Source organism: Gallus gallus, chromosome 2 (assembly GCF_016699485.2).
Source record: "Gallus gallus isolate bGalGal1 chromosome 2, bGalGal1.mat.broiler.GRCg7b, whole genome shotgun sequence".
NCBI classification, from domain to species: Eukaryota; Metazoa; Chordata; class Aves; order Galliformes; family Phasianidae; genus Gallus; species Gallus gallus.
The window spans coordinates 51,427,179-51,439,923 of NC_052533.1; the positions used below are offsets into that span (position 1 = coordinate 51,427,179).

At 38.8% G+C, this 12,745-nt stretch overlaps 1 protein-coding gene across 5 annotated transcripts in view; it reads left to right on the plus strand.

Annotated features, from left to right (window-relative positions):
• The window catches only part of HECW1 (HECT, C2 and WW domain containing E3 ubiquitin protein ligase 1), a 236,734-nt gene that overhangs the window by 167,100 nt on the left and 56,889 nt on the right, over positions 1 to 12,745 (plus strand). For all 5 annotated transcript variants that reach the window (XM_046938349.1, XM_015281616.4, XM_015281615.4 and 2 more), the window contains 4 exons: positions 586 to 687; positions 4,300 to 4,386; positions 5,821 to 5,971; positions 12,589 to 12,719. In XM_046938349.1, the coding sequence (XP_046794305.1) occupies positions 586 to 687; positions 4,300 to 4,386; positions 5,821 to 5,971; positions 12,589 to 12,719 (471 nt within the window). The remainder of the gene's footprint in view (positions 1 to 585; positions 688 to 4,299; positions 4,387 to 5,820; positions 5,972 to 12,588; positions 12,720 to 12,745) is intronic.

Here is a 12,745-nt window from a genome sequence, read left to right on the forward strand (position 1 = left end):
CTGTCTCCTATTTGTTTCTGGTCCTTATCTCATTCTCTCTCCTCCCACCCTAGATGAACACTTTGAATTTTGAAAAATACCTGTAGAAGGAGGTGTTCTGCTTTACAGGGGCTGCATAATTCTGCCAGTCCAACCTATTTATACAGTTGCTGATCCTTCGGAAAAGCAGAGGAAGATTCAAGGCAGATTTTAGCCTCATATTCTGCTGGTGAGAAAAGTTGGAGCCAGGATTTTGCATGTTCCTGTCCAATTTCTGCAGAAGCTTGAGCTGTACCGTATTTCTCAGAGATCAAGCCTGATTCTTCTCTCGCTTACACTTGTGTGTCTATGAGTCCAGAATCTGGCCCATAATACCTTAGCATTGGCTCACACCTGAGACTGGAGCCCTGACTACATTATTTTCATAATTCTTTGGTGTGTGAATTGTTGCTAAAATAGTGCCTGGGAATAGGAATAGCTAGAGCTTGCAAGTATACCAGGAAAACCTCTGTGACAAATAATCACTTGTTTTACAGTAGCACATTTTTTGAACCATGTTGTGAAAACAGTGAATGACTGTCAATATCTTGAATATCTTGTCCATAGGTGATTGTCCTTTACTCCATAATTCTCAGCCAGTCAGCCAACTTCCTTCTCTGAGGCCTGACCATCATCACTACCCAACTATCGATGAGCCTCTTCCACCAAGTAAGCTTTAGCATTTTTTAATTTATTACATTTTTTCAGCCTTTCCTGTTAAATCAAACAGTGTAGAGGTCAGTATGTCTTTCTATATAACACCATCTGTTCTGTATATACTTTCTCCAGAACCCAAGCAATATGGTCTTTTGTTTCCCATGTTTGACCCTGACTTCAAGTGTTGTCATGTTATGTTAGACAAATTCTATAACATCTCTTTGCCTTGATCCCTCCTCTTCTTTAGCTACCATGAAATGAAAATTATAGTATTTTCCTCATTCCAGTCAATATGGTGAGATTGGAATGAATGCGTATCTGTCAGGTGTGCTGGAAGCCTTAGAAAAAAGCTTTTGGTTTATTAGCAAAGTACTGTGGGTTGTTTTTTGTTTGTTTGTTTGTTTGTTTGTTTGGCTTGGTTGGAGTTTTTTTTCGTTTTTTTTTTCGGTTTTTTTTTTCATTTTAATTTAATGTTCTGTTCATTATGGAAGTAATGACATCTGCAGTTGAGATGAATAAAAATCAGAGATTTTTAAGTAGAGTAACTGACTAGTAGGCTGATTATACGGGACTTTTGCCGCTGTGTCTACTGCTGAAGATGTTTTCACTTAGTACCTTTACTCTTGTGTACCTGCAGGATTACTCCGCTTTTTACATTAGCGCAAACTGCCCAGCAGAGTGCAGTCTGTGCTCTGCAACGTGCTGCGAATCAACTTGCAACTTCAGCACGTGATTTACAACCCGAAGCGTGCAGTGCCTCAGAAAAACAACTAGGCATGTAAAAAAAGCACTCTGTTTTCTTCAGAGCCCGAGGAGGGAACTTGTCCTGTGGTGCCCTTGAAAAATAATTCATCATTTACGAACCATGCTGTCAAGTATTCCATAAGCTGAATATAGTCCTGATGCTGGCATCAGCTGCACAATAGCATGAATGATTCAAATGCCTTTAGCCCAATGAAATCTTATTAGAGTCCCACTGTGACTTGCCAGTGAATGATGAAATGGGGAATGGTTACCTCTGTAACAGGAAAATATTTTTCTTCCTCCTGCTCTTACCTCAGTGGTTTGTGAATAGAACACATTCCCAATTAGATGACTCAATGATAGGACACTGACACCACCTCATGTAAACAAAATGTACTGTGAATTCATGTCCCATATTCGTCTATAACCAATTCAATACATTTTTTCTCTTTCTTGTAATTATCCTTAAAAGGCAAGTATTTCTACAATTGATTTTCACGAGTGCTTTCACAACAAGGGCTAAATATATGAAAAGCAGTATATGACAACACAGTTTAGAAGTGATATGCCTTTATAGGATTTTAATGATCATCTGCTTATAACATCATTTTACCAATAAAGACTTGAGACTTTGTATAAAGGCTTTAAGACCTAAGTATATTGACTTTAATGGGAATAGACTCTACCAAGCTAATTTTATGGGGAAAAAGAGTTGAATTATCTTAAGTGATAATATCACTTAAGAAGACAGTGCTAAATGCTCTTAGTGAGATTTCAAAGTTGTTTCAAAAGGAATGCTATTGTCTTAATCTATAAATATTTCTTTTTCTAGTATCCTGTATCACTGTCTTAGTGCCTTTAATGCCTCTTATTCACAGTTAAATAATTCTTGAATTATATGAAAGGAAAAAACTTCATATTTAAAGCATCAGTTACGTGAACAAGCCTGGCTTACTTCTTACATGCAACATTAACCTCTTCACATTGTTGAAGATAACGTTGTCAGTGCTGCAAGATCATTGTTGACTGGTTTTACATTGGCCATGGATAATTCTATGGCCAGTCCTTTTTCTCTTTGGAATAGTTTTCTGAATAACTTCATTTCATCATAACTGCACAACAGTTGATACTGGGGAGGAAATTTTGTTTCAGACAGCTTTGTTTAGGAAAGTAAGATAGACCAGATTCATTGTTTATTTAGGAATGTCTTAGTGACCAGCTCAAATGTTAAAGCCTACATGAGATTGACAGGAGACTTATAGAGCTTTTACTGCCTTCTGACAGCATTAATACTCACCCCTTATTATGCATGTGTTTTCTAGTACTGCTACATGCCCTACAGAACTGAAGCCAAGAAAAATATGTGTGCCCTGTTCAGCGCTGCTTTGTGCATAAGGTGTGGCTGAGCTTGTAAAGGGAAAAACAGCATGTTTTCTTTGCCACTCCAGGATTATGGGCCTGCCAGAAGAGGTTGCATCTTCTGGTATAAATCAGAGCAGTTTCAGATGCTGTTGTTAAATATCACTCATCTGATGGAGGGGGATCATTAGAAAACAAACAGGTACTGACCCATCTCCACTCTGCTCGTGCATACTACTTCTGTGAAGGTTAGATTAAGGTTAGTCTCTGTTGTAGTCACAGTTTCATTTTGCCCGAATAAGTAACAGAAAGGCCTGAGGAGAATTGGCCTAGATTATGTATGCCTCTGAAGTAGCATAATGGGACTTGGGCATAGCTCAAAACCTGAGTCCTGTCTGTTGGTTCACCTGTCAGCCCGTTCATCTCTCTGTGCAGGTATCTATCCGTCTGTCCACAAATCTGGTACTGTATGCAGCTTCAGTAACTTGTATGACTTATTGGTTGTCTTGTGGGAAGGCAGAAAGTGCACCTGACATATTTGTGCAACCAAAATACCAGCACCTTCCACCCTTCGACAGCCTTCCCAGGTGATCAGAAGAATAGCTCTTCAGCTGATTTTAAAAGCTGTTGAAAGGATCAGTACTTATCTAGGACCACTGCAGAAGTCCCAAAAGCCACGTGACACTGTTCTAAATGTTTTAGTATGCCACTGCAAGTGTCAACATGTGGTTTCAGGTGCATATACACATTCAGCAATGAATAAAGGAGTGCTCAAAGTTAGATAGAGGCAGTTCATGTCTGTACATAATGCTGCAGGATGTCTGATGCATCCTGCAGAGATAGCCATCCTGAAACTGTAATCCAGTCTGCACAATTCTGACTTGAAATTTTCACTGTAACCTTCAAGCTCTGAAGAAGTTTTGTTACCCTTGGATTTCTAAGGCTTGTACTTAGAAGCTTAGGAACTCGGAATTACATTTAATTAGAGATACACTGCAAGATAGGCTCTGGAGCCAGTAATGCATAGGGCTGGATTATGAGAAACTCTAGATTTACATTGTAATTGGATAATTCTATTCTTAGTAAGCATCCATCAGCAGGCTCTGGATCAATATTGATGTATTCTATGTAGACTGATAAGAGTGTGGGTGTGAACATTACCTACAAATCCCTAATTATCCATTGAGATTTATTATTCTCAGCTTGTTACATATATATTATATTGCGAAGTAATGACTGGGAAAGCAAGAAGACTTAGTGATTTTAAGGTACAGCATGGCACCTTTGATCTGGCCAAGATAATTTCCTTGTACAGGATGTTGCAGATAGTGCATAGCTCCAGAACGGCCATGGTGGTACACCCACCCCTCGTGACAGCATGCTTAGTAAGGCTTTGGCCTTCAACCTGCCCTGTCAAATCTGATTTCATTCAATGTGCATCTGTTGTGCTTGATGTGCTCTTTTTCACTGTTTGGTTTTAGACATCGTTTTCATGAAGCTATGTTCTTGTTCTTAATACAGCTGCAACATCCTTGAGAAACCTTACCCAGTTGGATAACCAGAGAGCCCTCCCTTTAAAATTATGTGATGTTCACAGAGAGACTGTATGTATGTACATGTGGTGTTAGCATAGTTTTTGCACCTATAATTACCAAAGTACTTACACAGTCAAGTCTAAAATAAATAATGCATGTGTATAAGGCTCTTGCTGTTTTGAAGTCTCACAGAAAATCTCTCTGAAGACTCTTGGTGTCCAGGTTAGGTTCCTGGAACTAATGTGCCACGGGCTACCAGCCACAGACTTAAGACAGCATACACTAGGATAGGACCAGTCCAGATATGGGAGCTGAGTTTAGCCATAGCTGGTGTTCTGGAGAAGGAAACTGTGAAGAATGTGTTTCCAGACACAGCATGGGAAGATACAACTTCAGTTCCACTCATAGAAGTAGTAGCAGATAAGATGTAAAGAATGAAATGCAGCTGAACCTGAATTTGATCGTAGGAAAACATACAAGGAATGGTCTCTCCAGTTAGAGTAGTCATAGTAAGAGTAGTAAGAGTATGAGAATAACAAATAGTTTTACCCCACTAAGGTAATTACTTGTACGTGCATTTGTGTGTGAATATGAGTGAGGTTTGTATATAAACACATGTCGAAAGTATGTGTTTATACATAGAGATGTCATCAGCTGATTGATCGTGTAGAAATATGCAGCTAGCAAGTCAAATTTGTATCACAACTCCATACATTCCAAGCAATTCAATGTGGAGCTTTGTTAAGTAATTCACTTCTGAATTTCCCCTGTACAAACCTTTTTTTAAAATCAATATTACCATTTTCCACAAACCATCAGAACATTTAGTTTTCAATCCTGGGATAACTTAAACATTAAAAGGAGACAGTGATTGAAGGCTCAATATTATGCTGCAAACTTTCAGTCAAATTGGCATTCATCAGAACAGTAGTTTTATGAAAATCATTTGTGTATATCTACAGATATTTGTACGAGTATGTCCAATCAGGCTGTGATCAGTTTTCAGGGGAGCCTATAATTGTTGTAAGAAACATGTGTAAGCATGTTTATTCTGAAACATATCAAAACAGAAAACATGGATTTACCACATTAGTTCAGATTTAATCCTTCTCTGCTAAGTGTCAGTTCTCTGTGGCTGCCCTGACCTGTAACGAATCCAGCCAGCTAGCAGTAGTAATTGTAAAATTATCCAGCCTTTCAAAACGTGTTTTTGTAGTCTGTGATGGTGAATTCCATAGGCTATCTATGTAGTGTGTGTGAAATATTTATGTGTATGCATATACTATATATGCATATAGATAAGCACATAGTATATATACACGTTAGAATATATATGTTGAATATATATACATATATTGCACGCATGTAGGCATGTATATGGTATCTATCTTGTGTGTATATCTTCCCTCTGTGAATATATACGTGTGTGTTTATGTATCCCCCCACATAATTTTTTTGGAAGACATCATGCTGACAGCATGTTCCCTTCCTTTTTTTCCAACCTCAGATTGGGAAGCTCGGATAGACAGCCACGGGAGGGTGTTCTACGTTGACCATGTCAACCGAACTACCACATGGCAGCGCCCCACAGCTGCAGCAACACCAGATGGGATCCACAGGTCTGGCTCTATCCAGCAAATGGAGCAGCTGAACCGGCGGTGAGCACTTTCATCTGTATTCTTCTAAGATCCACACTCTCTTTTCTCAACAATGCCTTGATGGCTTCCTTCCTGGAGAAGAGAAGGCTGCGAGGAGACCTCATTGCAGCCTTCCAGTATTTAAAAGGAGATTGTAAAAAGGAGGGCAATCAATTTTTTAGCTTTAGTTAGTATTAAGCCCAAAGAGGGAAGGTTTGGATTGATGTCAGGGGGATATTCCTCACAGAGAGAGTGTTGAGGTGCTGAAACAGGCTGCCCAGAGAGGTTTTGAATGCTCCATCCCTGGAGATGTTCAAGACCAGGTTGGATGGGGCCCTGGGCAACCTGGCCTAGTACTAGATCTGGAGGTTGGTGGCCCTGCCTGTGGCATGGGGGTTGGAACTTGATGACCCTTGGGATCCCTTCCAACACAAGCCATTCTGTGATTCTCTGATTCCTTCCTCACTGCATCCCATTGGCTTCCTAAGCTTCTTTCCTTGTCCAAATGCAACACACATCTTCCTAACCTGGCTGTTGCTGACCTTCTGATTTGGTGTACCTGCTGTGGGTATCCAGTACACAAATTTGCCCACATGAGGGGTGCTGCTGAGTGAAAGATGTTTCAAAACTTTTCAAACTGTTTGAAGAGACCTTTAAAGAACTTTTTTGAAATTACTCCTGAAAGAGAAAGGAGTGTTCTTCCAAAAGATGGTGTTACTTTTTCTATTTAACTCTTAGAGTGGTACTCATGGTTCAACACCTAGCACTGCAGCAACTACAGAGGTTTCTGTGCTGACTGTTATTAAAACAGTGTTTACAAATTAGTGTGGCATTTCTACTCAAGCTAGTTAGGCCCACTGAAAGGTTTGTCTTTTTTTCCACAGCAGAGCACTGCTCTAATAGAACTGTATGTCTTTCCAGATGGAGACATACATCTTAGTGTTGTAATAGGTGCTGTAAATCTGTCAGTTCATTCTAGCTCTGGTGTATCTTAGTTTGACACACATTTTCCCTTTGTTTGTTATGGCATTGGTGGAAAAAGGGGAGGCAACCAATGTCATTTACCTGGACTTGAGCATGGCCTTTGACATGGTCCCTCACCACATCCTTATCTCCAAATTGGAGGGATGTGGATTTGATGGGTGGACTACCCAATGGACAAGAAATTGGTTGAAAGGCCACACAGAAGAGGGTGGTGATTAATGGTTCTGTGTCCAGGTGGAGGCTGGTAATGAGCGGTGTCCCCCAGAAGTCTGTCTTGGGACCAATGCTCTTTAGCATCTTTATCAGTGGCATCAGTGGTGAAATTGAGTGCATTCTCAGCAAGTTTGCTGATGACACCAAGCTAGCTGAGTGGTGCAGTTGACACAGTGGAAGGAAGGGATGCCATTCAGAGGGACCTCAATAGACTTGAAAGGTGGGCCCGGGAATCTAATGATGTTCAACACGGCAAATGCAAGGTTTTGCACTTGGGCTGGAGGAATCCCAGGCATGGGAAGAAGCAGTCCTTGAGAGTGGCCCTGCAGAGAAGGACCTGGGGGTTCTGGTGGATGAAAAACTTAATGTAAGTCAGCAGTGTGCTCTTGCAGCTCGGAAAGCAAATGGTATCCTGGGTTCCATCAGATGAGAGGTGGCCAGCAGGGACAGTGAGGTGATTGTCCCTCTATACTCTGCCTTTGAGAGGCCCCATCTGGAGTATTGCGTCCAGGTCTGGAGTCCCCAACACAAGAAAGACAGGGAGCTGTTGGAGAGGGTCCAGAGGAGTGTCACAAAGATGATCAGAGAGCTGGAGCACCTCCACTGCGAAGACAGGCTGAGGGAGCTGGGCTTGTTCAGCCTGGAGAAAAGGCTGCGGGGTGACCTAATTGCAGTCTTTCAGTGCCTATAAACAGGAGGGGAATCAACTCTTTGAAAGGGTGGAGGAAGGGAAATGGTTTTAAGTTGAAGGAGGGAAGATTTAGGTTGGATGTTGAGGGGAAGTTCTTTACTATGAGAGTGGTAAGGTGGTGGAACAGGCTGCCCAGAGAGGTTGTGGATACCCCGTCTGTGGAGGTGTTCAAGTCCATGTTGGATGGGGCTCTGGGAAGCCTGGTCTAGTATTAAATGTGGAGGTTGATGGCCCTGCCTGTGGCGGGGGGTGGAGATTCATGATCCTTGAGGTACCTTCCAACCCAGGCCATTCTGTGATCCGTGATTCTGTGTCTGGTCTAGAAATAGATTTGTTTATCATTTCTTTCTCTTGCTTGCTTTTTGGACTGAATTTAACAGTGGTTAAAAATCCTCCTTTTTCACTTCAGGCATTTTTATTTTTTTTTTAATTCCCTGCTTACTATAATGATATGGTTTCTTTTCTAGACAAGAAAAGCTGAAGTTACATTCTAATCATAGCATGTAAAATGCCACAAAAGTTTTTTGGTCTTCTTCTCTGTGCTAAGAGAAAGATCTGCAGCTAAGAGAAAAATACAAAGTTTAAAGTGTTGTTTTCATTGTGCAGAACAGTTTTGGAGTTACTGTATGTAAGGAGAACTGGGTTCTGAATGACAACAGAAAAGTTGATTTAACTTTTGGGGAGTACATCAGTCTTCTTAAAGTCATTATTGTACATGGAACGTTGACACCATCAACTCTTTCTTGAAAAAAATCTTTTTATGCTCCAAATTATTACTTTGGGTAATCCTCCAAAGTATTACTTTGGGTAGCATTTCATAACGTGTATTATGTCTTGCAGAGGTGAAAGAACCTGTATTTTTTTCCCTTACAGCTTTCCTCAGAAGGCATCACGCTACCATGTTAATATTAAAAAAAAATAAAAATTAAAGAAAAAATCCCAAAGTGTATGCTTAATCTAGATTTTTTTTCAAAGGATTTACATGACTCTCCTCTTTTAAGAGGGATTTGGATTATGTGAAAGCTCAGAGTATTTGACTGCTGATAAGCAAGTTTTCTGCTGCATAAAGTTCTGTTGTGGATATACATCATACATCAGCCTTTTCTCCTTTTTTTTTGTGTGTGTGTGTGTGTGTGTGTGTGTGAGAGAGTGCTTTTAGGAGTATAACATTCCTTTAGCTAACACTGATTAATTCACAAACCAGCCATCTCAGATACTGCAGAGTATGTACATTTGTGACATCCTTGCTACAAACTTTCTTCTGTATTTTCATGTAGGTTGTCTGGCTTCCAAGTTTATGACTCGTCACTGGTGTGGATTGGTAATTGAGTGTCAATGGCGCTAACATTTTTCACTGAATCTCTCTATTTTTGGTATTCAGAAATTCAGTTACAAAGTCAAAAGTATAGAGGATTTTCAGTAGTGGTAGAGCTCTCTTTATCTGAATCCCATTGGAGACCAAGCACTTTGCAGTAAACATAAATTGCCATGGCTTCTTGGGACAGAGGAAAAAAAACCTGATGATTCACTGCTCTCTATTGAAGAGCTCTATTGATTTAAAATGTTGAATAGGGAGTTCTCCAGTTGTTTCGAAGTTTGGGAACAAAAATGTCCCAAGATTCTAATATGCAAGGCTCATGCTGAATAATGTTGAAAGAAATTGGGCATTTCAGAATTGGGAAGTGATTTCCGCATTTTCAACTTGGCTGCTTGAATTTATAAAATTATCATTGTACTGAAGCAAATTTCAAATATTTTGAGCTTTCAGATTTCTGTATTACGAAGAAAATAAGCTTTCATAAATAGTAATTGGAAGGCATAGTAAGCATTGTTTTAAACACTCGTTTTAGAAATACTGGTTTGTTGTGTTTCGAACTTCACTGTTTGAAACAGTCTTCAGCAAACACACCTGACAATCATTTTAGGTGAGGCAAGAGCAAACATGAGGCTTGCAGATAGAATTACCAGCAGCCTGAACATCTGCTCTGAACAAAACTGAACTCAAAACCACCTAATTTGAAAAAAACTTAGCCACTTTTCTTTTTGAACCAATTTACTCAGCTTCCTGGTTTCATTTCTGGGAGGGAATGGAAAATCCAAAATATTACAAGGAAGCCTGCTATTTCCAGCTCTGCCAAAACCGCAAAGCTTTGGAAATTTAGCTTGGGGGAAAAAAAAAAAAAACATAGCTGTGATTGTTCAAATCCAGGAGCCTACTCCTAATTTCTTTCTGTGCTCAAAGCTTCTTGTTAGCTATGCTAGCCGCTTGAGAATACAGAATGCAAAACTGGAATCCAGGTGTTAGGCAGGAGACATGCGTAATTTTTAGTTAAAAGACTCTTGCACATTTTCTTCAGCAGTACCTGACTCACTTACTTGTTAGCAAAGCAGTTGACAGCCACTGCTGCTTAAGCTCTGTTGAGAAGATCTTTTGAAGTATATGTATATCTAGACTTGTTTTTGTACTAATTTAAGAAGTAATAAGTAACACAATAAATTATAACTGTGTTAAGACAGCCTCATTGTGGTATTTCTAAACTTTCTATTCCAAAATTTCTATTTCTTTGACAAATTGCTTTGAAAACAGACTGAATTTCCAAAAGCATTTCCATAACTTTTGCCCTTTCAATATTTTCTCCAATTACTATGACATTTTCTAGTATAGAAATCTAGTATATATAAGATAGTTTTATAGTATTGAAACCTCCAAAATGTATTTTTTTAGTTGGCATACAGCTAGTATTACTGCTCAAGGTTTGACAGTAGGAATTTTCTACCATCTAATTAAACTGAAGCTGCAAGTTTTTTTTATTAATATGCTTATATCCCTTGATTACATGAACTCCTTAAAAAGCATGTATATTGCTGTTGCATGTGAGTGTTGTAAAACTCCTCCAGTAATTGAATGGAAAGTTCATTCAGTTGCCTGTAGTCAAGTGAATAAAAATGTAAAGCCTGGGTCTAAACCAGAGGGACATAGCAACTACAGTAAATTCATGCTGTTATGAAATCTGCTATCAGAATTTCTTCGTAAAGATGGATATTGACTTCAAAATAGAAATCACAGTCTTTTTTTTAAATCTTCTAAATTTGCTCTTTATTGAGCTTTCAAATGATACATTAAATACAGTTTTAAATGCCTTTGAATGCTGAGGGATATAAATACTGCTCTGAAAGTTTAGTGTATATCTATTAAAACTTGACTGTTTTTTCTTAATTGTTTACAGCCCATGTGCCCAAAGTTGAGCTCCAGTAAGCTATTGGAGACACTCACTGTCTATTGAAGGTGTAAAAACCAAATCCCCATTGTCTTTACTGATCCCAGGTCTCTTTAAGGAACTAACTCCTGACCAATTTTCTATCTGGAGTAAAATGTAAATTAACAAATAAAGAGAGAGAGAGAAAGTAATTAGAAATTCTAAGTCAGAATATGAGATGAGGAAAGAAAAAAAGAACATAAGTCAAGAAAATGGGAGACAAATAATATTGAATCAGATTAAATGCAGACAGGAGAGCCAGTCTTGTTTGTATATGTTTGGGAATGCAATTAAAAAACAGGGATTAAAAATATCAAAGTGCATTAAAAGCTAATAAATTAATTAACAGGACCTATTTCTTTCTTTCTTTTCCTTTCTATTTCTTCTTTCTTTTCATTCTCTATGGATTTAAAATACATTTTCTTATTAGAATTCTCTTATTTACAATTTTCTTATTTACATTCATGGCTTGCTAGTAGAACCAAAGAAATCTTGATCTCTCTTCTTATTCATCTGTCTGTGTGAGTGAACAAGTCAACTAGAATTTATTTTGTGTAGTGCATATTTGAAACACTCCAGGGTATTTCCACAGCCATATATATACTTTGTTCCTGATCTGGTAAAGTATTTGAGATTTGAATAATCTCTAAGACAGTTATTAGTCCTACTAGCATCGATTAATGTGGCAATTAGTTCCATAATTAATATGGAAATTATATAGTTTTACAGGTGTTTCCAGGTTTCAGTTCAGCATTTACTTCTGTCATCCTCCTCACTGTTTTTTGCTTTTGTCTGTGTTGTTTCTTCTCTCTTGTTCTTTAGCTCGCCACCACCCAATGCAAGTTAATACCCGATCCCATTAATTTCCATAAGTGGACATTACACATCATTATGCTTTTCATTCAGGATGTGTTGCATCCTATTCTCCTCTCCTATGGTCATTTTAATGAGATTGTTGCTCTCTGAGTTCATACAATCTACTAGGCTATCAAAATAGAAGTGTTCTCAACTGGTGGCCATGCTATGTCATCATCCACATTGTTAACACTTTTACCTTTTTCGCATCTTAATCCTTTATCATTTTAGGGTTGAGCATATTGTATTGATACTGTAATAAGCAAGGCTGAAGGGTATCTGTGCACCACAGATTATGCTACTAATATTTTTAGGTTCCAGACAACTGGATTTTTTAAAGAGAAGCCTAATAAAAATTTGTAGCTCAAAGATCTTTGCTTGATCTTTGAGTCTCCCTTGCCTTTCACTGTAGCTGTTGTAGCACAAAATGCCAGATTTACAGAGTAGTGGTTGGCCCTGAGTGTGAATAACTTTATTATTTCATGGAGGGGAATCCAGTGTGCTCCTTACTCTATTGTATTTTGAAAGTAAAAGTATTGGAATCATTCAAAAACAGCACTGATTATCAAAGTAGGAAGTAATTGGAATGCTGATCTATTAACTAAGACATGTTGTTCCTTTCTCTATATGTATTGCAGATATCAAAATATCCAGCGAACTATTGCAACAGAGCGGACTGAAGATGATGGTGTAGTAAACAACAGAGTGGAGAGAATTCCCACTGGAGGAGGAAGTGACTCTGAGGCAGAGCCTTCCCAACCAAGCTCCGGTATGTGAAAATAGCTATTGAAGGCA